The sequence below is a fragment of the Bufo bufo genome, chromosome 4 (genome assembly GCF_905171765.1).
Source record: "Bufo bufo chromosome 4, aBufBuf1.1, whole genome shotgun sequence".
Taxonomy (NCBI): Eukaryota; Metazoa; Chordata; class Amphibia; order Anura; family Bufonidae; genus Bufo; species Bufo bufo.
This window is the reverse complement of record NC_053392.1, coordinates 610,528,898-610,555,787: the sequence shown is the minus strand read 5'-3', so window position 1 is coordinate 610,555,787 and position 26,890 is coordinate 610,528,898. Positions and strand designations below refer to the sequence as shown.

Genomic DNA, 26,890 nt, shown 5'->3' with positions numbered 1-26,890 from the left:
ATTGACCAGCAGGCTTCACCAGAGCCGTAAAGGGTTAAACAGCCAGGATCGGAACTCCTACCGGTTCGGGCTGTTAAAGTAGGAGAGCGGCTGTCATGTGAGAGCCAAGTTCCCGCTGTCTGGGGGCCTAGCCTAACGGTGACCGGCATAAAGAGGCGTATTGGTGCTCTCTAAGGGGTTATATAATGACTAGGTTTTATCAGCTAATCGTACATTCGGGCGGTTGCCTAGCAGCAGCCTGAGGCGACCACTCGGGATCTCTACACCGCCGTGGACACCGCCGTGGTCACCGTCTACATTACAGAGGTCGGCGGTGTGAAAATTGCTTTTTCAGGGCGCGACGACAGCAGACGGAGCGTGACATCATCAGATTGCGGACGTCCAGGTGGACAGCAATGCTTGGCGGCTGCTGTGCATTATACACCCGCAGTGATTCTCTATAGTCCCATATCATCTGTTCTTAGGATAAAAAATAATAATACAATTAAATGTTTTGTAATTTGTTTCCTCTCTGAGCTAACACGATGGGTCTTCCTGAGAAAAACTTTCAAACTCTAGTTATTCCCCCAGCCGACCACAGGTGGAGCCTGCAGCTACTATGTATAAATGTGCTCCGACGTAGCCATTTTCTTGGCGCTCATACTACAGTTATGTTCCTAGTTTGGTCTCCGGCAAGATGGCCGCCTCTGTCCTGAACATAACGCGTAGGCACAGTCTGGCCTCTAGGTGATGCGCTACGCATTCCAAGCCGTGTCGTTACGTCACGCCGGAGGCGCGGCCTGTTCGGGAAGCTCCTCCCTCGACGGCTGTGCGCATGCTCCGTCCTTAAACACGTGGCTACGATCGGAGCGGAGCAATGGCGGCAGCGGGCGGCGTGTACGAGCCGCTCCCCCCTCCCTGCGCCTTCTCGCCGAGGAGCCGGGACTTGCTCGCTCTCTCCGGGGTGGACGGGCGGATACAGGTGTGGGACACCCGCGGGGCCGGCCTGAGGAGAGAGTACGTGCCCTCCGCGCACCTCAGCGCGACCTGTACGTGTCTGGCCTGGGCTCCGGCCCGGGGGATCCAGGTGAGAACTTCGGGGCGGAGGATTTGGGGGGGATTAAAGACGCTCAGGGCAAGACCCCCGCACGTGCCTGCTGTGACTCGCACAGGACACGTGTGATCGGGCCACATGTATGTAACACGTGTGTCACGTCTGCCGGGGCTGATCACGTGGGGAGCACCCTGAAGGGTTAAAACACGCATGTAACATGTGAGGGAGGCGATCACAGCTGTCCGGCCACTTGTTACATGTGACTATGGAAAACGTGGGGGGTCCTCACATGTGCGGCCCCGTGTCATGTGTGCAGAGGGCTGCCAGTCCTGATAATGGGGGGGAGCGGGGCTGATGCCCCTAGGTGACAGGGACCATCTATAGGGTTGACTCTGCGGCAGGATGGAGTTTATCGACAGGTGATGTGGGGGCGGCATGGCAGCATTAATAGTCTTGTTGCATTTGACCAGTAAAGTACTGCCGGGGTAACGTCCGGTCATCAAGGGGTGATGCTGCTGGGGGGGGGGGGGGGGGGTTACTCTCCTGGGAGATGGCTGGGGGGGTTGCCCTAGTGAGGGGTGACGCCAATGGGGAAAGCCCTGTTGAGGGGGTGATGCTGCTGGTCGACTGCCCCAGTGAGGGGTGACGCTACCAGGGGATGGGGTGGGGTTTGCCCTGTTGAGGCGGTGATGCTGCTGGTCGACAGTACCGTAGTGAGGGGTGACTCTGCTGGGGGACGCCCCAGTGAGGGGTGACAGGGGTGGGGTCTGCCCTGTTGAGGGGGTGACGCTGCTGTAGTACACTTGTAGCATTGCCGGGGGAATCTGGATGGTCGTGATGGTGACAGCGGGTGGTGGCGCAGTCCCGGGGGCCCGTTCACACTGAGATTTTTGGTGTTGATTTTGATGCTTTTCTGCTTCAGAATTGGCTAAAAAAAAAAAAAAAAAAAAACCGTTTATGTCAGTGGGAAACAGCGCGTGTTTCTTTTTTTTTCCCCCACGTGCGCCGCCTGCGGTGGTATCTGCGCTAAATCTCCCATTGAAATTGACGGAAAGCTCCGTACGCGTCCGTTTTCTTTTGTGCGTTATCTGCACGGAGCTGAAAATGCAGGTCTGTATAGACGTAAAAGACCCCCTTTTGGTTAAAAATAAATAAAGCATTAAAAGCCGCATGAAAAACGTGTCGGTCCGGGGTGTGACGCTCGCACAGGGTCGTCTGGCCAATGTACAATGTAACGATCGCTCGGTATTAGGTCCAGTTGGGTTTTCTGCGTCACAAGGTAAACTGTAACTTTCCCAGTCACTGACAGCAAGCAGAGGTCTTAAAGTGGGTCTGTCACCGGATCACCTCTATTAAAACCAGACACATAGTCTGCTAGGGTTGATCCTGCAGTTGAAAGGGATACCTTCCTTCTCACTGTCGGCGCTGCAGTTGTTGATAAAACCGTACTTTCATTCCTTGGAGCACCAGGGGGCGGGCTTCTGCAGTAGGAGCACCGCTATGTGACGCCTACGGATGTCTTAGCCCCCCCCCTTCCACTTGATTGACAACGCTAGAGTTCGACTTGGTCTAGTGCTGTCAATCAAAGGGAAGGTGGTGTGTTTAGACATCCGTAGGCGTCACATAGCGGTGCTCCTACTGCAGAAGCCCGCCCCCTGGTTCTCCAAGGAATGAGAGTACGGTTTGATCAACAACCACAATGCCGACAGTGAGGAGGAAGGTATTCTTTTAAACTGCAGGATCAACCCTATCAGGCTATGGTATAATAGGGGCGATCTGCTGACGGAGCCGCCACTTCAAACATTAAGAGGAATTGAAATAAAGGGAAAATCGAATTCCCTTTGGGCCTGAGAAGAATCCGACGCTTTTCTTTTCATGGGGATCCCGGGATATTTGAGTAGTTTGGAGACAGAGGCTCTAGAGTCTATAGCGGTGGTCCTGGACTATGGGGCTAGGGACCCCGACTACTGACAACCACAGCCATTACATTGCAGGGAACTGGTTGAAAGACAGTAGCAGCAGTAGGACAAGGAGGGATACAAATCTTTAAGACTCCACACCCTGATGACTTGCACCTAGCAGTGACCCGGGACTGGCGCGGCAGGCGGGATAGAATACCGTAAATGGTCACCCTGCAATGAAGCCACACATTTTACCTATATACATTCTGTATCCGTTTCTCTACTTTACAAGATCTCTGCTTGCTTTCATTCAGTAGAAGCCTTTTATCATTTACTATCAACATATTAAAACCACCCCATGGATAGTGCGGTTGTAGGGTTGTTTCGATACCAAAATTTTGATTCGGTTTCGATACCATAAAAAAGTATTGTGATATTCGGTACCACGCAAAAAATAAATAAAAATTTTAAATCGCCAAAAAAAGCTAGGGTTGTGTTGCGGGTATCGAAATTTCGATACCCAATCGATACTTTTGTCCCGGTATCGATACGATACCGGGATTTCCATATTTTATTTTCGATATTGGCCTGCGCTGCTGCGCAGTCTAGTATCACAGGACATGGGCGCGCTGCTGTCGGCGCGCTCATGTTCTCTCAGCAGCACAGGGGAGGAGGAAGCAGTCTCTCCCCCCCCCCCCCCCCCCCTTCCGTGCTACTGCTGGGATGGGTTCGGACTTAGTTAAGGAGGACCTTTCATTACAATAAAAAATCTAAACTAACTATACAGACATGTAGAGCGGCGCCCAGGGATCTCCCTGCACTTACTATTATCCCTGGGCGCCGCTCCGTTCTCCCGGTATAGGCTCCGGTATCTTCAAATTTTCGGCTCAACTGGGAGGAGCCTGCTCTTATTCTCCTGGCTATGAGCTGAGTGCTGCGATTGGCCAGCGCTACAGCCTGGGAGAGGAAGACTCCCAGGAGAACAAGAGCAGGCTCCTCCCGGTTGAGCCGAAAATTTGAAGATACCGGAGCCTATACCGGGAGAACGGAGCGGCGCCCAGGGATAATAGTAAGTGCAGGGAGATCCCTGGGCGCCGCTCTCCATGTCTGTATGCTTAGTTTAGATTTTTTATCGTAATGAAAGGTCCTCTTTAAGTTAGCAGGACATGTAGAGTGGCGCCCAGGGATCTCCCCGCACCTATTATTATTCCTGGGCGCCGCTCTGTATGCTAATTACTACTACCGGAGGGGAGGAGACATCGGCTTCTCTCCTGGGCGCCGCTCTACATGTCCTGCTACTTGTCCTATTCACCCTGACGGAGCTCTAGTATGGTGAATAGTACCTCACACTGTCCCTGCTGCCCTGTGCATAGTTACCATGGCAGCCAGGGCTTCAGTAGCATCCTGGCTGCCATGGTAACTGATCGGAGCCCAAGGGGAGGGGACTCTGTGGCCAATGCCACCAATGATTTTAATACTTGAAGGGGGCGCGCGCAATGCGCCACCAATGACAACTAACGTTTAATACATTACAGATAGAGCCGGCGGCAGAAACGCATTGCTGGCACCCTACCTCTGACAGGGAGCTGCGATCTGTGGCAATTAACCCCTCATGTGCCGCACTTGAGGGGTTAATTGCCGCGGATTGCAGCTCCCTGTCAGAGGTAGGGTGCCAGCAATGTGTTTCTGCCGCCGGCTCTATCTGTAATGTATTAAACGTTAGTTATCATTGGTGGCGCAGTGCGCTCTCATTAGTGGCAGCACAGGGGAGGGAGAGACCGCTTCCTTCTCCCCTGTGCTGCTGAGGGAACATGGCCGCTCTCCATGTTCTCTTATACAGCCCTATGTGGTTGTGTGTCTGTCACCCCGGGGATAGTGCGCTTGTGTGTGTCTGTCACCCCGAGGATAGTGCGCGTCTCACTCTTGGGGTCCATTTTGCAGACCGCACATCGCCGGCACTTAAAAGAAAATGACTAGAATAGGACTTGTTCTATCTTTTTATTTTTTTTGGGGGGGATCTGAGTTGCGGACACCGATCCAGGTCTCACATCGTGCGGCCCCATAGAAATGAATTGGTCCGCAATTCCGTTCTGCAAAATGCCGAACAGAATTGCAGACGTGTGAATGGAGCCTTTTAGAGGTCTCCCTGGGGATGGATCTGATCTGGTTTCTCTCTATTTCCTCCAGGAAGCGCACCAGAAAAAACGTAGGAAATCCGAAGCGGTAGATAAAGATGAACAGTACGACCTCCTCACCATCGGCACAGCCACCGGCACCATATTGTTGTACAGTATCGTCAAAGGGGAATTACAGAGCAAATTGGTGAGTCCGCCATACCAGGTGCAGAACGTGAACGGCTGCACCGACCCCTCAGCCGCACTCGGGGTCCGCGTGCGCTCATCTCTGCACCTCCATCCGTTCTGATCCTGCACATGTCCTGGAGGTTGCAGGTGACGTTTGTCTGGGGGATGTTTATCAGCACAATTACTTTTTTTTTTTTTTATATAATTAACTTTCACTTCTGATCACAGGTTGGCGGCCATGACAGGAAAGTGACCTGCATCCGGTGGCATCAAGACAACGGTTTCTTGTACAGTTGTTCAGAGGACAAACACATTGTGGAATGGAACACACAGACCTTCAAAGTGAAATGGTGAGTCGGGCTCGAAGTGGGGTTGGGGGGGGGGGGGGGGGGTGTTTCCCAGTAGCACTTCCCAAAAATAGTTAAAAAGTCGCACCTTTTAGCAGACGCTTCTGCAACAAATCCACAACCCGTGCCAGACATATAAACGGATTACAGACTTGTATGGGATGCCCCAGGTTTCCAGTGTGTGATAGGTTGGCGTAGTGGGAGGAGCTTCCTGTGATGACGCACGCAAAGGTTGCGAGGTGCGTCCTGCAGAATTTACTGACTGTTTTCTCCTTTGTTCTCATCTCCCAAAGCAAATGGAAAGGCGACAACAGCAGCGTCAGCAGCCTGTGTATAAGTCCGGACGGGAAAATGTTGCTGTCTGCGGGGCGGACGATCAAACTGTGGGATCTGGAAACCAAAGAAGTCACCAGGGTATGTTGGGGAGGGGTTAGGGCTCGTTCAGACGGCCGTATGAAGGAGTCCGCATCCGTTCCGCACCCATACATTTCAACGGGGCCGCAAATGATGTGGACAGCACACCGTGTGCTCTCTGCATCTGTGGTTAAGTTCCGCGGAAGAGATAGAACATGTCCTATTCTTGTCCGCAATCGCGGACGAGAATATGCATTTTCTATTATCGTTGCGGCTATGTTCGGTCCGCAAATTGCAGAAGGCACGCAGCCAGTATCTGTGTTTTGCGGATCCACAAAGCACTACGGCCGTCTGAATGGGCCCTTAGGCAGAGTGATGGAGGGTATAAATCTCAATGGGGTTTTATGGCAAAAAGTATAAGACGGCCATACCTGGACACGTGGAAGAGGTCATCGTAATGGGGATCCAGAGCCTTTAGATTAGATTGGTCCTGGCAGTGCAGAGAAATCCTAAAACCTTGGTCACAGTGGATAGTAAAACTGCTACATGTGCAAAAATCCCAGGTCTTTATGGCCCCGGTCTATTGTACTATTACCCGGGAGAAGTTAGCCACTTCCTCCCTCGTAGATGGCTGGCTTAAAGGGCTTGTCCAGCTGCGCTATCCTGTCCCATCTGAGGTTGTGTGGCGAGACTAGGGAAATTACCCCTTAAAACAGAAGTCCCATATTTATTTGGTTGCATTTGTGAACATTGTAGTTGCCATAAATGTTTGGCCACTTGTAGCTTGTTCAAAATTGTCTATTGCACATCTCTGCCCTGTGAGCGGACAGAGGAGGTAATAGATAGGCCTCTGCTGACCGCATAACGGAAAGCAGCCCCGTGAGGGTTAATAATGGCTGACACTGGTGGGTGTTTGCAGCTGCTTGTGCCAGGTTCCTGACCAGCACTCTCCTCCTTCCCGTTTTAGCAATTCACAGGTCATTCCTCAGCGGTCACCTCACTCATGTTCATCCCAGTCCGAGCACCAGCGGACGCCCAGACTCCACCCGAAACCAGCGGCTTATACTTCCTGTCCGGGTCCGTTCACGACCGGTTAATAAGCTTGTGGTAAGTTTTTGTTCTTTTTTTTTGCCCTCGTTTTTCATCAAGTGCCTGATGGGTGTGACTGGCGGCTGCTGTGATGATACTCCAACATGTGGTTTCGACTAGCTGAGATCTGTGAAGACGACCCTTGGCTGTGTCTGAGCGCCGCCGTCTGCACATCATAAAGTGGGACTAAACATTGAAATATCCTTTATTAAACCTAAATGTCACACAATGCATTTTTTTTATTTTTATTATACTTTATTTTTTAATGTTTTCCATACGAAATAGGCAGCTAAAGTTCAGGTGTCTATAGTGCTTTGGAATCCGTATACGTCAGCGCTGTAATGGCGTACGGATTCCACTGCGGGGCCCAACGAGCCATGTACAGGCAGCAGCACACATCCCTGCCTGTGCCTGCCCCACTCTGCATAGTACATGGCGGCTGAACCCTGGCGTTTAGTGCATCGCTATAAGAAATGTTCGTATTTTAGGCAGGTCCGGACCGAAAAAAAAGAGAAGAGTGCAGTCCTGTCCTTCACACTCACAGAATCGCCCGTCTCTGTAGACCTGGCACCAGCTGACAGCAAAGAGGAGGTAAGATCTCTGCTGCCTGACAGTTCAGTGCAATCGCTTCTGCTATCCGCCTTCTCAGGGCTGTCACTCCGTGCAGTACCTGCCTGTTCTTGTGATAGCGACATGACCTCGTGGGCACCACAGAGTTGGCTTATCTCACCGTGGTATGCCGACACCAAACATCCCACCACATTCTGTGACGCCCTGCCCGTAACTGAGTGCGTAATTGGAAATTGTTTAAAAGAGATGTCTTATCACAACAGCTTGTACCATATCCAGGGAATAGTGGATAAGTGTGATCAGCATGGGTTCTCTGGGGCCCCTACACATTGAGTTGGGGGCCCATGTTCCTCCATTTGAATAGAGTGGATTACACATGCTCCATTCAACTTTATGGGGGCTCCGGAGATGGCAGAGTAAAAACGATAAATGCTATATTAATGCCCCTATGTACAAGAATTACTACTGCTATAACACTGCTCCTATATGCAAGAATGTAACTACTAGGGTTGTTTCGGGTATTTAAATTTTTGCAGCGCGCTGACAGTTAAGTTCCCTCAGCAGCACAGGGGAGAAGGGAGCAGTGTCTCTTCCCCCCCCCCTGTGCCGCTGCTGCCAATGAGAAGAGATGGGAGGAGGAGGAGGGGCCACCAATAAAAGTTAACTTTTAATACAAATACAGGAGGCGTTGGTGCTGGCAGAATCACATAGTTGGCACCCTGCCTCTGACAGGGCGCTGCGATCAGCTGCAGTTAACCCCTCGGGTGCCGCACCTGAGGGGTTAACTGCCGCTGATCGCAGCTCCCTGTCAGAGGCGGGGTGCCAGCTATGTAATTCTGCCAGCACCAACGCCTCCTGTATTAAAGGTTAACTATCATTGGTGGCGCAGTGCGCCCTCCCCAGCATTAAAAACATTGGTGGCAGTGACCACAGGGTCCCCTCCCCTCCTCCTCATTGGTGGCAGCTTCTGATCGGAGCCATGGTAAGCTCCCTGCTGCTGTGTGCACAAAGCACAGGGAGAATATAAGATCCTATTTAGGCCTCCTGCACACGGCCGTTTTTTTTTCCCGTTTACTGGCCGTTTTTTGCGTTCCATATACGGTCCGTATACGGAACCATTCATTTCAATGGTTCCGCAAAAAAAAAACGGAATTTACTCCGTATGCATTCCGTTTCCGTATTTCCGTTTTTCCGTTCCGTTTTAACATAGAACATGTCCTATTATTGCCCGCAAATCACGTTCCGTGGCTCCATTCAAGTCAATGGGTCCGCAAAAAAACGGAACACATACGGAAATGCATCCGTATGTCTTCCGTTTCCGTTCCGTTTTTTGCTGAACCATCTATTGAAAATGTTATGCCCAGCCCAATTTTATCTATGTAATTACTGTATACGCCATACGGAAAAACGGAACAGAAACGGAAACAAAAAACGGAACAACGGATCTGTGAAAAACGGACCGCAAAACACTGAAAAAGCCATACGGTCGTGTGCAATAGGCCTTACTCTAATAGAGCTCAACTAGGGTGAATAGGACATGGGATCCAAAAAATCGCAGGTTCTAGCCCCTAAGGGGAAAAATAGTTAATAAATAGTGGATTTTTTTTTTTTTAAACACCAAAATATTAAGTATAAATCACCCCCTTTCCCAATTTTACATATAAAATATATAAACAATAAATACACATCGCCACGTGCAAAAAGTCCAAACTATTAAAATATAAAAAAATCTATGCGGTGAACAGGAGAAAAAAAACACTGCGATTATGAGCCGGACGTTCCATAAAATGCGGAGTGACTTTTTTAATATTTTTTATATATATATATATATATATATATATATATAATATATATATATAATTTTTTTTAATTTTTTTCCCCTGCATGTATCTAGTATCGCAATACTTTTTTATGATATCGAAACAACCCTAGTAACTACTATAATACTGCTCCTAGGTACAAGAATATAACTACTATAATACTGCCTCCTATGTACAAGAATATAACTACTATAATACTGCTCCTATGTACAAGAATATAACTACTATAATACTGCTCCTATGTACAAGAATATAACTACTATAATACTGCTCCTATGTACAAGAATATAACTACTATAATACTGCCTCCTATGTACAATAATATAGCTACTATTATACTGCTCCTATGTACAAGAATATAACTACTATAATACTGCCTCCTATGTACAAGAATATAACTACTATAATACTGCCTCCTATGTACAAGAATATAACTACTATAATACTGCTCCTATGTACAGGGATATAACTACTATAATACTGCTCCTATGTACAAGGATATAACTACTATAATACTGCCTCCTATGTACAAGGATATAACTACTATAATACTGCCTCCTATGTACAAGAATATAACTACTATAATACTGCCTCCTATGTACAAGAATATAACTACTATAATACTGCCTCCTATGTACAAGAATATAACTACTATAATACTGCCTCCTATGTACAAGAATATAAATACTATAATACTGCCTCCTATGTACAAGAATATAACTACTATAATACTGCTCCTATGTACAAGAATATAACTACTATAATACTGTCTGCTATGTACAAGAATATAACTACTATAATACTGCCTCCTATGTACAATAATATATCAGCTATAAAGCAAAAGGCTTTATATAAAAAAAAACAGAATTTTTCATAATTATTGATTCTCGAGGTGGACATATATAACACCTCAAAGAGTTTGGTTATTTAATTATATTGAGCAATCAGTAAAACAAGGTACAAGCATCTATTCAAAAATATAAATTTTATTATGCAATAATTTAAAATACAATCAGATTAATCAATGTGAAATTCAATAATCTGCAATGATACAGTGATATGCAGTACACAAAATTCGCCACTAGATGGCACCAACACAATAACCCCTGTGTACACAGTACCCTTCAGACAGAAGAATATAATACAATCCGTCTTGACCACAAGTTTTAGATATAAATAATGTTAAAGGATAGATACGAACCCTTGCTCTGCACAAACAATGACAATTCTCGGATAGTTGGGTAGGATTGTCAATTATCAAGCCTGGTATTGAGTATGAAATGAAATTATTAGTTACCTCTGAAATCAATATCTAGGTCTTTTATTCAGTAATATGAATTTTTACTGAATAGTGACTATTGATGTAGCAATTTTACCAACTATACATCCGCCAACAGCAGGGAGATTGCTAATATCAGGTTGATTAATTTATATCTATACTACACAAAATTTAAGTTGTACATTACCGAGACTGCAGATTATGTGCAGAGACTAAGGGAAGTCAGCTCTAAGGTACGATCTGGTCATTAAAGAGGACCTTTCACTTGTAAAAACTATGTGAACTAAGTATGCTGCCATGGAGAGCGGCGCCCGGGGATCTCACTGCACTTACTATTATCCCCGGGCGCCGCTCCGTTCTCCCGTTATGCCCTCCGGTACCTTTGCTCCTTAAGTTATAGTAGGAGGGTCTGCCCTTGTCCTGTGGGCGTCTCCTTCTCCTAGGCTGCAGCGCTGGACAATCGCAGCTCACAGCCTGGGAGAAAAAATCCTCCCAGGCTGTCAGCTGTGCACTGCGATTGGCCAGTGCTGCAGCCTAGGAGAAGGAGACGCCCACAGGACAAGGAAAGACCCGCCTACTATAACTTAAGGAGCAAAGGTACCGGAGGGCATAACGGGAGAACGGAGTGGCGCCCGCCGCCCGGGGATAATAGTAAGTGCAGTGAGATCCCCGGGCGCCGCTCTACATGGCAGCATACTTAGTTCACATAGTTTTTACAAGTGAAAGGTCCTCTTTAAGATCTTTCCTGGGTTTATTTTGTTTGTGTTTTCCTGGTTCCCCCTGGTCTTTTTCCTGTTTCTCTTTTTTTTCCGTTCTGTTGCTCTCCTGTGTGTGTGTGTGTTTTATGATCACAAACTTATCAGTTAGGACACACTGTCCTAGCTTGGAGTTTTCCAATCAATGTTGGCTAGGCGTGTACATATGATAAAGACTGTGATGTCATTGTATTACCCAAAATGCATTTCTGCTGTTGGTGTAATGTTACTCATTTACCCCTAGGTGACACTATTACTTAAGCTATTAGTATCCTAGTAAGGCCTCTTTCACACGGGTGTTGCGGGAAAATGTGCAGGTGCGTTACGGGAACACCTGCGATTTTTCCGCACGAGTGCAAAACATTGTAATGCGTTTTGCACTCGCGTGAGAAAAATCGCGCATGTTTGGTACCCAAACCCGACCTTCACTGAAGTTTGGGCTTGGGATCGGTGTTCTGTAGATTGAATTATTTTCCCTTATACATGGTTATAAGGGAAAATAATAACATTCTGAATACAGAATGCATAGTAAAATAGCTCTGGAGGGGTTAAAAAAGTAATAAAAATAATTTAACTCGCCTTAGTCCACTTGATCGCGTAGCCCAGCTACTTCTGTCTTCATCTGATCTCTGTGCAGCAACAGGACCTGTGGGGACGTCATTCTGGTCATCACATGATCCATCACCATGGTAAAAGATCATGTGATGACCGAAGTGACGTCCCCACAGGTCCTATTGCTGCACAGAAATCAGATGAAGACAGAAGGAGATGCCGGGCTACGCGATCAAGTGGACTAAGGTGAGTTAAATTTTTTAAATATTTTTTTAACCCCTCCAGCGATGTTTTTACTAAGCATTCTGTATTCAGAATGCTATTTTCCCTTATAACCATGTTATAAGGGAAAATAATAATGATCGGGTCTCCATCCCGATCGTCTCCTAGCAACCGTGCGTGAAAATCCCACCGCATCAACACTTGCTTGCGGATGCCTGCGATTTTCCCGCAACCCCATTCACTTCTATGGGGCCTGCGTTGCGTGAAAAACGCAGAATATAGAACATGCTGCAATTTTCACGCAACGCACAAGTGATGCGTGAAAATCACCGCTCATGTGAACAGCCCCATAGAAATGAATGGGTCGGTATTCAGTGCGGGTGCAATGCGTTCACCTCACGCATCGCATCCGCGCGGAATACTCGTCCCGTGTGAAAGGGGCCTAAGGGTTAAATATTTAAGTGACTTTCTCACATTCTATACACACGACCTTTGGAACCTTAAATTAGAGCTGAGGGATTAATTTTGACACTTGTACCAATTAAAACAGATGTTTGGGCATCATTTAGACTTTCAAATACTCCTAAATTTATGTTATAATATGATGAGCCTTGTTTTCTCCTCTGCTACACCAACGGGTGATTGATGGTTAGTCAAAATAACACCTCTTTAGGGTTTATTCTTATGTCCTTAGTGTATTGCGGATCCGCAATACACCCGGCCGGCACCCCCCATAGAACTGCCTATTCTAGTCTGCAATTGCGGACAAGAATAGGACATGTTCTATTTTTTTGCGCAGGCGCGGCCCGGAAGTTCGGGGCCCCGCTTGGGAAATGCACTGTGTGCTCGCCACATCTCTTCCGGCCCCATAGAGAATGAATAGGTCCGCACCCGTTCCCGATATTGCGGAACGGATGCGGACCCATTTGCGGATGTGTGAATGGACCCTTACAGGTACTCATTAACAAAGTCCATACTTAAACTTTTTTCATTATATAATAGGAATATATGCGTTCATATTTAGAAATATATATGATAAATACATAATATAAACGATACATATCTTATTGATTTTCTCATACAAAACTAAGGTTGATTATACGGGTATATAGATATTAGATTTTCTGTTCGTTAATAAATACCAAACTGTAGAGGTAATTAGCACCAGCTGCGTCCAGAGAATTTCCTTATCTCAGCCATAAATCCATAAGGAGACAAGTAGGCCTCTTTTCAGACTGGTACAGCCATGAAAAGAAATCTTATTAACAGCGTCCTTCCCATGACCCTCTCTCGGACATCTTTAAAATACATATGTGTGTATATGTATATGTGTATGTGTGTATATATATATATATATATATATATATTTCTATAGCATCTTATAGGTCTAATCAAATCCACTATAATTATGATATTTAGCTAAATGTTTTATACACTTATGAAAAAGCACAACAAATATAACTATAATACTGCTCCTATGTACAAGAATATAACTACTATAATACTGCTCCTATGTACAAGAATATAACTACTATAATACTGCTCCTATGTACAAGAATATAACTACTATAATACTGCCCCCTATGTACAAGAATATAACTACTATAATACTGCCTCCTATGTACAAGAATATAACTACTATAATACTGCCTCCTATGTACAAGAATATAACTGCTATAATACTGCTCCTATGTACAAGAAAATAACTACTATAATACTGCTCCTATGTACAAGAATATAACTACTATAATACTGCTCCTATGTACAAGAATATAACTACTATAATACTGCTCCTATGTACAAGAATATAACTACTATAATACTGCTCCTATGTACAAGAATATAACTACTATAATACTGCCTCCTATGTACAAGAATATAACTACTATAATACTGTCTCCTATGTACAAGAATATAACTACTATAATACTGCTCCTATGTACAAGAATATAACTGCTATAATACTGCCTCCTATGTACAAGAATATAACTGCTATAATACTGCCTCCTATGTACAAGAATATAACTGCTATAATACTGCCTCTTATGTACAAGAATATAACTGCTATAATACTGCCTCTTATGTACAAGAATATAACTGCTATAATACTGCCTCCTATGTACAAGAATATAACTGCTATAATACTGCCTCCTATGTACAAGAATATAACTACTATAATACTGCTCCTATGTACAAGAATATAACTACTATAATACTGCTCCTATGTACAAGAATATAACTACTATAATACTGCCTCCTATGTACAAGAATATAACTACTATAATACTGCCTCCTATGTACAAGAATATAACTACTATAATACTGCCTCCTATGTACAAGGATATAACTACTATAATACTGCCTCCTATGTACAAGAATATAACTACTATAATACTGCTCCTATGTACAAGAATATAACTACTATAATACTGCCTCCTATGTACAAGAATATAACTACTATAATACTGCCTCCTATGTACAAGGATATAACTACTATAATACTGCCTCCTATGTACAAGAATATAACTACTATAATACTGCTCCTATGTACAAGAATATAACTACTATAATACTGCCCCTATGTACACGAATATAACTACTATACTTACATGTCTGTCTAGAATTGTTTGCTCTATAAATTTCATATACACGATGTGGCGGTTTTCTTTGCAGCCTCTGAAGCTGGCCGTCGTCTGCAGGGATGGACAGTTGCACTTATTTGAACATATATTGAATGGGTAAGTGATTTAGTTGGATGGATCGGGGTGACCGAGAGCCCTGAGCCTTTACATGTGGGTGGTTGATGGCCACTGTGTGAGCTTTGTCTGCTTCTTGTTGGCATTGGGCTGCTTATATTATGGACGTGTCTCATTCTTCATTGATCCGTTGGTCTTCGGTCCCTGGCGCTCCCTTCTCCCCCTTTTGCCCCTCTGCTCTGGTTCTCTCACCCCGTGTTTTTTTGGCAGCTGCGATGTCGATATCTAAATATGTGGTTTCGATTCTCTGAGTTGATGTGAAGACGTCCTTCTGTGTCTGAGCTCTGCCACTGCCCCCCCCCCCCCCCCCCCATGTTGGATAGCAGTTTAACACGTGTTCTCTTCTAGGACCCACAAGAAGCCCGTCGTTCCCACATGTACAGTACAGATAGCGATGTCAGGCAGCGATGAGGCCTCCACGCCAAAGCCGCTGCCCATCCAGAGTGCCGGCTTCTGCCCGGACAAGCAGTCTGTAGTGCTGTATTATGGCAGCACCATGCAGCCGTTGATTGAGAGAGTGGTACGTATTAGGAGGACTTGGTGTGATCATCGTATACCCGTAGGTTCGATCCCTCACCATTTTCAAGACCTCTGTTTGCTTTCTTTTCTAGTTTAAATCTGGTCCTGATCTCGTTATCCCAGTTCCTGGTTTTGACAGTCGCGCCATACGGCTGTCAGCAGTGCTAGGTGTATAGTGATTTAGCCCGTTTGTAAATTAGAATGTTTCCATTCTGACAGCAAGCAGAGATCTTTAAAATGGTAGTAAACTTGACTAAGGTTTCAAACCTTTATTCTACACTGATTAAACCGGGTTTTATGCTGTATCTGATCAGTGGGTGGTCTAACACTCCAGACCCCCATGATCAGTATCTCTGCAGCATTCTCGCAGCTTTGCCTAGGCCGTGTCACGTTCATCGGTCAAGTGGCCAAGGCGCAGCTCATCCCTATAGGAATGAATGGGGCTGAGCTGCTATACAATGTACGGCACTGTGCGCACAGAGAAGACGGCGCTACTGCAAGCACCTGTGCCCTCTCAAACATCTGCTCATCAGTGGTCCCCAGCGGCTTACTCCCACTGGGTCAGCAAACCCTTTTTTAATAAGGAAAACCTCTTAGTTGTGAGCTAATGCAGAGCAGTGTTATACTCCAGAGCTGCACTCACTATTCTGCTGGTGAAGTCACGGGCTGGAGACTGTTGCCCCCATGTCTTGGCTCTGCAGTGATGATCAGTCTTTGTGGTTTCATCTACTGAAATTTCACAAAATGAAGACACATTTCCTTGGCTGTCTGAGCAGAGCGCCCCCTCCAGGCAGTCCTGTCGAGTTGATGAGTGTGTGTGCCCATGTTTAAAGGGGTTGTCCACGGTTTTGGCAACCCATCACCACCACCTGGGCAGATCTGTACAACCCCTTTTAAGCAGTATGGGAGATGTGATGTGACTGTCAATCCAGCACTCTTATGTGCGCCAACGTTTCTGGGCGGCGCGTCGTCCTCTTTGCCCTTGCTAAAACGGAGACCAGGTACGGGGCAGAAGCTCTACTGCACCTCCTAGCTGCTCTTCACTGCTCCTATTGGTGTGTCGCCGATCGCTGCTACAGCAGAGGGCGCCATCATGGAGTCCCAGAATGTCATAGTAAATTTACCATAGCCTGGGCCCAGTGGTCTCTATGTAGTAATTCTCTGGTATTTCATTGTGAAGGTGCTGAAGACAGACGAGCCTCATTTATGTTTAATCAGAGACGTCCAGAAGACGCTGACGCTCCGGAAAGAGATGGCAGTGACCAAGGTGAGTTACAGCCACCCTCCCGCCTCATTCAGTGTCTCTGAGAAACGTAGGATTTACTTTTCACTGTACACGCACCTCGGGGGTATAAGGGGCTGGGGTTCTGCGCTCTCGTCACTCTGCTGTCTGGTAACGGGAAGCAGTAGACTGAATCTGCCCTTGGCCTTCTGTTGGCTGATACCAGAGAGCAGTAGCTGCTGCACGGTTGATCACACGACTTCCTGGTGCATTGGTTTTCCCAGGTCTTCCTGCGATGGGCGGTTCGTTGGCTGTGATGACATGAAGAGAACGGTTTCGCATCTTACCTGAAATGCAGTGATGTGTCCTCTCTTGGCTGTCTGAGCTGACAATCTGCCCCGGGTGGGGGATAAATGACCTCCGTTACTACTGGTGCATTCAAAGCAATGGCTATAAATGTGTAGCACATATGGCCGCTGCGGGGGTTATGAGCTGTATTAGATCTTCCTATTAAAACCTCCGCTTTCTTAACAGGTGAAAACTCCGATTGTCAAGGCTGCCGACACCAAGGTTCTGGTCCCTGGAATTCCGGGTCACAGCGCAGCAATGGCGGCCGTGTCCTCCAAATCCGAGAGGCGGGATTGGAAGCGGAAACCCGGAGACAAGGAGGTGAGTGGATTTATAATCGGCGGTCTCATGTTATATAGCGGCATAACGGCATTCGTAGCCTGACTTCATGACACTTCACAACCGTATTGTACTGCGAGTTACAAGCCATAGTCCACACCTGACAACCAAAGAGGTATGCTACCCAAGTGCCATGGGGGGGGGGTGTATCCACCCTTGAATACCATATGATTTATTTTTCATAATCTTCATAAAATGTGGTTCTTTGTTGTATTATACTCCAGAGCTGCACTCACTATTCTGCTGGTGGAGTCACTGTGTACATACATTACATATCCTGTACTGATCCTGAGTTACATCCTGTATTATTCTCCAGAGCTGCACTCACTATTCTGCTGGTGCAGTCACTGTGTACATACATTACATTACTTATCCTGTACTGATCCTGAGTTACATCCTGTATTATACTCCAGAGCTGCACTCACTATTCTGCTGGTGCAGTCACTGAGTACATACATTACATTACTTATCCTGTACTGATCCTGAGTTACATCCTGTATTATACTCCAGAGCTGCACTCACTATTCTGCTGGTGCAGTCACTGTGTACATACATTACATTACTTATCCTGTACTGATCCTGAGTTACATCCTGTATTATACTCCAGAGCTGCACTCACTATTCTGCTGGTGCAGTCACTGTGTACATTACATTACTTATCCTGTACTGACCCTGAGTTATATCCTGTATTATACTCCAGAGCTGCACTCACTATTCTGCTGGTGCAGTCACTGTGTACATACATTACATTACTTATCCTGTACTGATCCTGAGTTACATCCTGTATTATACTCCAGAGCTGCACTCACTATTCTGCTGGTGCAGTCACTGTGTACATACAAAGTCGTCAAACCCTTTCTTTTTTTCTTTTTTTTTATGTTGCTAAAATAAAACAAATTAAAGTTTTCCACATTTTGCACTTTGCCCCATGATGAGAAAGTGAAAGTAGAATTTTGCAAATGCACTAAAACATGGACATAAGTACTCAGCCCTTTTGCTGTGACACTTCACATTTAGCTCTGGGGCTTTCTAAATTTCTCTGGATTATCTTTGAGACATTTCTCCACCTTGGTTGGAGTCACCTGTGGTAAATTCCATGGACTGAACATGATGTGGAAAGACCCGGCCCAAGCCACCAGGATGAAAGAACTGCCGGTAAAGCCCAGACAGGATTGTGTGGAGGCACAGATATGGAGAAGGGGACAAAAAAAAACTTCTGCTGCGCTGAAAGTTCCCAAGAGCACAGTGGCCTCCATAATTCTTAAATGGAAGAAGTTTGGAACAACCAGGACTCTTCCTAGAACTGCCACTAAATTAAGTAATTGGGGAAGAAGGACCTTTGGTAAGAGAGGTGACCAAAAGCCCAATATACATTCAGCCTGGGCTCCCAAGATCCTGTAGGTAGGGAGAAACTTCCAGAAGGTCAATCATCACTGCAGCCTCCACCAATCTGGGCTTTATGGCAGAGTGGCCTGAATAAGACACATGAAAGCCCTCCTGGGATTTGTAAAAATAAATTAAAATATAAAAGAACCTATAGGACCTCAGATTGTGAGGAACCAGATTCTCTGGTCTGATGAAACAAGGACTGAACTTTTTTTTGGCCTTGGTTCTCCATGTCAGGAGGGAAACCCGGGTGCCTCTCATCACCTGCCCAATACCATCCCTACAGTGAAGCATGGTGGTGGCAGCATCATGCTGGGAGGACAGGGAGACTGGTCAAGGTGGAGGGAAAGCAGAAACTACAGAGATATTCTTAATGAGAACCTGATCCAGAGCTCTGGACCTCAGGCTGGGCTGAAGGTTCTCCTTCCAACAAGACAATGACCCTGAGCACACAACTAAGACAACGCAGGAGCGGCTTAGGGACAACTGAATGTCCTTGGGTGGCTTCGCCGGAACCCAATGAACGTCTCTGGAGAGACCTGAAAATGTCTGTCCACCGACAGTCCCTATCCAACCTGGCAGAGCTGGACAATATCTGCAGAGAAGAATGGCAGAAAATCCCCAAATCCCGGGTAAACCTTGTGGCATCTTCAAGAAGACTGGAGGCTAGAATTACTGCCAAAGGGGCTTTAAGTCCTGACTACAGGGGGGGCCTGGAGACTTGTGTCCTGACTACAGGGGGGGCCTGGAGACTTGTGTCCTGACTACAGGGGGGGCCTGGAGACTTGTGTCCTGACTACAGGGGGGGCCTGGAGACTTGTGTCCTGACTACAGGGGGGGGGGGGGGCCTGGAGACTTGTGTCCTTGCAAGATTTTGGTTTTTCCTTTTCAATAAATGCAAGATTTCTAATCTGTTTTCACTTTCACAATATGAGGGAATAACTGTTCTAAGTCTGTGCAAACAGGCATTGCTGGGAGATCTCTGCTCTGAAGCCAGCACTATTGTGAATGCAGCTCTAAGGTATTATACAGGCTACCTCCTCACTTATCTCCACACATTCCCGGTTCTGCCGTGATGATTTCAGTCTGGTTTCGCTTATGTCGGACACGTTGTGAAGACATTTCTCTTGGCTGGCTGAGCAGAGCTCGGGGTGTGTTGGAGGACAATACATTCACTAAATGTCATTCGTGTCCTAATCGCCGTCTGTCCGTTCTTTTCCCCCTCGTTTCCTGTAGGTCAGCATTGAGGACAGACTCGGTGCCATGGACATCGACCTTCCTAAAGTGCCCACCAAGAGTGGCCTGCCCCAGACGGACAACTTCTCGGTGCTCCTCGTGCAAGGTCTGGAGAGCAATGACGCCAACATCTTAAATGTAAGGATGGGGCAGAGCGCGGCCACATGACCGCTCTGATGTACCGATCCTCACGGCGCTCCTTCTGTCTTCACAGAAAGTATTCCAGACCAAGAACGAGTCTCAGATCAAGAAGACTGTGGCGAGGATACCAGTGTACTCGGTCATACCGCTGGTGCATGAGGTGAGGACACTGCGTCTAGGGCTTCCTCCAGCAGCAGCGCCACACCTGTCTGTGGTTTGTGTGTGGTATTGCAGTACCGGACATGGGCAGGTGTGACGCTGTATTTAATGCTGTACAACCCCAGACTGGATACTTCTCACAGCTGAAGGTTTGTTGCAATTGTATCCAGTCTGGTCGATCCTGTAGTAGCCTAAATCGTGATCAGGTAAAACGAGCACAATGGGGCTTTGTTCTTATTCCTGCATTTTTGTATTTCAGTTGACGAAACGATTACAAGGACATCCCAACAGGTGAGGATTTGTTACATTGTGTCAGGGCATCTCCATAAACTCAGCCCGTTCTTCCCCCATCAATTACTCTGCATGTTACTTATGTTATCTAGCTCTAGTCTGTGACCCTCCCACAAGGTCAGCACGTCCTTCTGAAATACTCTGTGCTCCTGTGGGACCTCTCCTTTAATACCTGTTTTTTTTGTTTTGCAGTGCCATATTGATGGTGCGCTGGATCAAGGCGGTCCTGGTGCACCACGCGTCCTATCTGTCCACTGTAAGTATGGCAGCCTGTGCTCGCCGCCGTTGATCTTTGCGGTGGTCCCGGCCAGTGATCCTCAGGGCTCTGGTTTGTTCCGTTTCGCAGTTACCGGATTTGGTGCCTCAGTTGGGTTCCCTCTATCAGCTCATGGAGACCCGGGTGAAGACCCTCCAGAAGATGTCACGTCTGAATGGAAAGCTTTACCTCCTCATCACACAGGTGAGCTGCTGGGGGAAATTCACATGTGCGTAACTACATGGCTATCGTGTGAACGGAGCCGACGACATGCTGCTTTAAGGGGGTTTCCTGGAATAAAATATTGATGACGTCTCCTCAGGATAGGTCATTGGTGTCTGATCAATAAAGGTCCGACTCCCAGACCGCGGTGCTTCCTAGGCCGGTGACGTCACATGACCTATGTGCTGCTCAGTCCCGTTCAACTGAATGATCCTGGACTGCAATACCAGGCACAGCCACTATACAATGTACGGCGCTGTGCTTGCTAAGCTGTTAGGAGGCCGCTCTGTTCAACGGAGCGCCGCAGTCTCTTTAGACGTATAATAGTACAGCAGCTGTCTCTGATCATGGGAAATTTAGATCTCTTAAAGGGATACTGACCCTGGTTTTGGGGACCTCCTCCAATGTTGCTGTTGGCTGTGATGACATGAAGAGAACGGTTTCGCATCTTACCTGAAATGCAGTGATGTGTCCTCTCTTGGCTGTCTGAGCTGACAATCTGTCCCGGGTAGGATCTGACGGCCGTTGGGCTGTATCTGCATGGCCACTCCACAGTTGTACTGGTTTATACTGGGGGACAGTAGAGATGGATGTCGGGGTGCAGTGTAATGTACATGGGTATACCTGAACCTGCATGGGCGCTGACACGTTGCATTCTCCTTTCTTTCCACTAGTTGGCAGCATCTGAGATCTCACAGAGGATAAAAACCAATCAAGAGGCCAAAATGGTGTACGAAGAAGGTAGGAGCCTGTAACCTGCTCGCCACGCGGCCATGTTTTATTCCAGCAGGATCCCCTCCTTTTCAACGTGTTAGACCACACCAATATACAGCAGGTGTTTGTCATTCTGGGGGATTCAGGGGCCCCTCCTCTGTACAGACCCCAGTAGTTTCCACAGACTGATTGATTGTTCCCGTACTGGTACATTGTAACAAACCTATCAGGACAGGCAAGAAATGTGTGCTGCTGATCTGTTTAGCTCAGAGGATTGTCTAGACTATATAGAAGTGTAACAAACCCTCAGCTGTGAGAATCATTAGGTCTGTACAACCTCTGGAGTTAGACATGAATGTTTCTATTCACTGACTGCAAACAGATTTTAAAATGGTGAGAAATGAAAGCCACGGATCGCAATGCGATACTACTGTGTAGTGTCATTAGGACTGACATCTGAGTGGTTAGTGGAAGGTGTCGCCCTCTAATATCCGCCAACGCAGCAAAATTGCAGGTTACAGATTGTCATGGCCGCCTGGGGCATTATGAATACTACCAGGCCTGCCAGTGTAGCCTTCCTATAAAGGTTATCCCCAATGACAAGATAGGGGGACCCCACCGACCACAGGGACCCCACCGATCCTGAGAACACATCTCGGGTTGAGCATGTGTCCTGCTGCTTCCTTCATTTTCTATGGGGCCGCTGGACGTAGGGGCCAGCACCTCTGAGACAGGGGTCTAATGTAGGGGCCCCCGGTGTCGGGGTGGTGGACAACAAAACTGTGGGAGCGGCTTGTCTGTGGCTCAAACGGTCCTCTGTACTGGTCGCCTTTCTGCTCCATTTGGAGCCTGTTCTCAGTGTGTGCATGCCCTTATATAACCACTGCTCCCATCATCTCCTGCTAGGTCAGGATGGTCTAGAATAGGGGCAAGTCATCGAAATAACCATCCCGCTTCTCTGTCCAGTGATGCGCCCCCTTTGTCGGTCAACAGGGCAAAATGTTTGTGTGTCGTAGAGACCTGTCTAGCAGTCAGTGATCTCTCCCCGAGACTAACACTACCCAAAAGTAGCCTCTGAGAGCTTTTAACCACTTCCCAACTGTATAAACTTCCTGGGCGGTCGGTTTATCTGTGAATGGACGTTTTAGGATATCTATTTAGAGATCGCAGCTGTACGCAAATTGTGCAGCCCCAGAGAGAAGGCAGGGGACCGTTCCTGTGGGTTTATGCCTTCTAGATCGCTATGTACACAGCGCTGAAGCCATGTGCTGCTTCCTGTCCCGGCCCGGTGGTCATGTGACCTCAATCAGTCCTGCACTGAGGCTGTACAGCGCTGTATACGGGGGCTGCTATGTCCGTCCCAGTTACAGGAGAAATCAATAGTAAAAAAAAATGAAGTTAAATGTCCCCCAGAGGTCTTGTATGATCTTATGTGGGCCACAAAGTGCAAAATAAAATATTTTATAAAATCAGTTTTTTACATGTTAAAAAAAAAAAATATATAAAGAAATATGCATTTTTGGTATGGCCGCCTCCATAATGACTGGGTCTATAAAAATATCACAAGATCTACACTATGTGTAAAACCAAAAAAAAAAAAAAAAGCGCAATTTTTTGATCACCTTCCCTTCCAAAAAACATATCAATTGACCAAAGTCATATGTACTCCTGAATGGTAGCAATAACAAGGTTGCCTTATCCTGCAAAGAATCATCAACTGCACAAGACCATAGCCAGGAAAATTAAAGAAATATGGCTCTAAAAATGGCAACACAAAACATGATTTTAATTTTCACAGCCAAGTGTTAAAAATCCTATGAAACGCCTGTTGGGTCAAAGTGCTCACTACAGCAATTAAAAATTCCATGGGTGGTGTGCTTCCACAATGTGGTCACACTTTAGGGGTTTTCATTGTGGGGATACCTCGGGGTCTCTTCAAATGCAACATGGAGCCCAAAGACCATTCCTTAAAAATCTGCCCTCCAAAAACCATATGGCGCTCCTTGCCTTCTGTGCCCTGCTGTGTGCTTATACAGCGGTTTACAACCACACACGGGGTGTTTCTGCAAATTGCAGAATCGGGGTGATTAAATATTGGGTTGTTCTGTTGTTGACCCTTGATCTGTTACAGGATAAAGTGGATCAAAATGGAAAATCTGCAAAAAAAAAAGCGAAATTTTGAAATTTCATCTCCATTTTGCTTTAATTTCTGTGGAATTACCGGGGTTAAAACCAGTTTTAAATAGTTTGAGTGGGTGTAGTTTCTAAAATGGGTTCATTTATGGGTGGTTTCCTTTATGCAAGCTCCTCTAAATGACTTCTGAACTGGTCCTTGATTTGATTTGGAAATATTCTTAAATTTCAAAAATTGCTTCTAAAAATCTAAACATTTTAACATAAAAAGAAAAAAAAAAAGAAATAAATGTATATATATTACTAAAATGATGACAATATAAAAATAAAGTAGACCTATGGTGAATGTTAATACCGTATTTTTCGCCCTGTAAGAGGCACCGGCCTATAAGACGCAACTAGGTTTTAGAGGAGGACAATAAGAAAAAAAAAATTTCATTACACCTCAGGTCAGACCACTAATCGGACCCCCAATGAGACCTCAAATCAGACCCCAATCAGACATCTGATAAGAGCCCAATGCCTCTCATTGCCCCCATATCAGCTATTGTGCCTCCCAGCCCCCATTGTGCCCCCAGCAGCCTCATGTTTTATCAAATAAAAACACTTACCTCTCCTCCCCTTCCTCGTGCTGTGAAGTCACAAAGCGCCCTCACGCTGTGCGCAGCCTTCACCGCTTCCTGGTCCTCCGGTACTAATGAGCGCTTCCATAATGGAAGCACTCATTAGTAGTCACCCCATAAGACGCAGGGGCATTTCCCCCCCACTTTTGGGGAGAAAATGCGTCTTAGGCTACTTTCACACTAGCGTTCGGGGCTCCGCTTGTGAGTTCCGTTTGAAGGCTCTCACAAGCGGCCCCGAACGGATCCGTCCAGTCCTAATGCATTCTGAGTGGATGCGGATCCGCTCAGAATGCATCAGTCTGGCACCGTTTGTCCTCCGCTCGCGGACCCCTGAACGCAGCTTGCAGCGTTCGGGTGTCCGCCTGGCTGTGCGGAGGCAAACGGATCCGTCCAGACTTACAATGTAAGTCAATGGGGACGGATCCGTTTGAAGATGACACAATATGGCTCAATTTTCAAAAATTATTATTATTTTTTTGTTCATGGTAATGCAAACGGATCCGTTCTGAACGGATACAAGCGTTTACAAGCGTTTATATTATAGGTGCGGATCCGTCTGTGCAGATACCAGACGGATCCGCACCTAACGCAGGTGTGAAAGTAGCCTTATGCTGTGAAAAATATGGTAAGTATTTTATGAGGTATCCCTATCTTAAAAGTAGAGAATCCAATTTAGAAAATAGTGAATTTTTCATATAACATTAGAATTTTTTTTTAAATAAGTAAAGGTAAAACATATTGACTCAAATTTACCATTAACATGAAGTACAAGGTGTCACGAAAAAAGTCTCAGAATGGCTTGGATAAGTAAAAGCGTTCCAGAGTTATTACCACAAAGTGACACATGTCAGATTTTCTAAATTAGGCCAATGGCCTTGAAGTGGTTAAGGGCAGTGGGGAAGCACTTTTACACCCTCTTGTAGCAGCGTTAAAGGGGTACTCCGCATAGAATTTCTGCATCTGTTTGGCTGAAGAACTTCCTATATTACTGCCTGCGATTAACTGCACTGTTTTATCTGCAGAATCCTCAGAAGACGAGAGCGGGGGCGAGGAACACAACACTGACTCGGATGTAAGTACACGTCCATCTCCTAATACTTGGCAGGACAGTGATGGACATGATGAAAGGATCCTGGGGTCAAGTCCCATAGCAGGAATAAAAATTATTTTAATAAAAATAAAAAATCTGAACACCTTGACCTCTCACGATGAACATTGTTAAGAAGCCAAGCCTTTTAAAAAGGGAGTTTAAAAGATTGTATGCGCCCCCGTCGTAGTGCTGATGTAAACAACCAAAAGGGTTAGAAATAGTTGGCACTTCCTTTTATCACCACTGGGTGGCGATGTTGCAGCAGCGGTGACACCTGGTGGTGACATATCTGTATGAAGGCAGTTTTCTATTTTGACCACTAGGTGGTGCTGTTGCAGCTTTATAGGTTCCAGGTCCTGTCCCCAGTCTCAGGTTATTGATCAGGTTCTCTCCCCTTAGGATAACTGGGAAGAAGGAGAAGAGGAGGAAGAGGAAGAAGAAGGATCCGGCAAAGAGGGTTCAGAGGAAGAGATGAATGTAGACAAAGTGAACGGTGATTCAGACGTTGACCCTGGAAATGAAAGTGAAGAAGAATAACTTCTCCCATGTGGTGGGCGATTGCTCTAAGGCGCCCGTCCTTCATCGTGCAGACTGGTGTACGCAGCTGTGTGGAGAACTGTCAGCGACGTCAGGATGGGGTCCTAGCGCGAGCAAACAGAATGTTCCTATAACCATGTCTGCCTTTCTGAGAACCCCGCCCGCCCTCCGCGTTCTCCGGGTCTTCTCAACAACTAGTCACTAAACGTCTGCAGATTCTTAATGTCCTGGAGTAAATTACCACCTTTCCCTTCTCCTCCTCCCCCCCCTCCCCCCTCTTTGGGTTTTTACTAAACAGACAGGAGAAGCGTATATTCAGTGGCGGTGACCTGAGGTTTTCTTTTTATGTTGATTTTTGACACCAGCCGCTCAGCGAACAAAAAATAATAAAAATTCAAAAACATTTCATGGGACGATCGATCGCTGCAGCCACACGGACTGATCACAGAGCAGACTGATATTAGAGAGAAAAAAAATACTCAGCCAAACCTATTCACACAATATAATTTGGAGGGCGATAATTAAAAAGTTTGTGTTGCGCCACGATCGATGTGCGCACCGTGCTGAGACATTCACAACTAATTAATCCTTTCACACTATTTAATTTTTATTTTTTTTTAACCAGAATTCCGTTTTTTTTTTTTTTTTTTTTTAACAAAGCGATAAAGCTGAAAAAAAAAAATCTCCTCCTGA

General features: G+C 46.2%; 1 protein-coding gene and 5 non-coding genes across 6 annotated transcripts; all 6 read left to right on the top strand.

The window, feature by feature from the left end:
- The first annotated feature begins 816 nt into the window (after positions 1–816).
- Positions 817–26,645, top strand: WDR43 (WD repeat domain 43). The gene is made up of 18 exons (XM_040430628.1): positions 817–1,066; positions 5,122–5,256; positions 5,466–5,587; positions 5,878–5,998; positions 6,906–7,045; positions 7,516–7,618; positions 14,899–14,963; positions 15,330–15,501; positions 16,681–16,767; positions 17,257–17,391; positions 20,032–20,169; positions 20,246–20,332; positions 20,591–20,622; positions 20,815–20,878; positions 20,969–21,082; positions 21,775–21,841; positions 25,593–25,642; positions 26,060–26,645. Exons 1-18 carry the CDS (start codon positions 857–859, stop codon positions 26,195–26,197), a joined length of 1,980 nt encoding a protein of 659 aa, XP_040286562.1. The 5' UTR covers positions 817–856; the 3' UTR covers positions 26,198–26,645.
- Positions 7,111–7,187, top strand: LOC121000200. Its single transcript, XR_005778825.1, has one exon. It is a non-coding gene; the product is annotated as a small nucleolar RNA SNORD53/SNORD92 (small nucleolar RNA).
- Positions 16,196–16,276, top strand: LOC121000199. Its single transcript, XR_005778824.1, has one exon. It is a non-coding gene; the product is annotated as a small nucleolar RNA SNORD53/SNORD92 (small nucleolar RNA).
- On the top strand, positions 17,031–17,110 carry LOC121000198. The gene has a single exon (XR_005778823.1). It is a non-coding gene; the product is annotated as a small nucleolar RNA SNORD53/SNORD92 (small nucleolar RNA).
- Positions 19,863–19,938, top strand: LOC121000196. Its single transcript, XR_005778821.1, has one exon. It is a non-coding gene; the product is annotated as a small nucleolar RNA SNORD53/SNORD92 (small nucleolar RNA).
- LOC121000197 lies at positions 21,515–21,594 on the top strand. Its single transcript, XR_005778822.1, has one exon. It is a non-coding gene; the product is annotated as a small nucleolar RNA SNORD53/SNORD92 (small nucleolar RNA).
- Positions 26,646–26,890: the final 245 nt, after the last annotated feature.

Excerpts from the sequence above, each read along its gene's own strand:
- WDR43 (XM_040430628.1), top strand. The coding sequence starts at position 857 with ATGGCGGCAGCGGGCGGCGTGTACGAGCCGCTCCCCCCTCCCTGCGCC. Across the intron at positions 5,257-5,465 it reads GGGAATTACAGAGCAAATTG|GTTGGCGGCCATGACAGGAA; the intron begins GTGAGTCCGCCA and ends TTCTGATCACAG. Across the intron at positions 21,842-25,592 it reads CAAAATGGTGTACGAAGAAG|AATCCTCAGAAGACGAGAGC; the intron begins GTAGGAGCCTGT and ends TTTTATCTGCAG.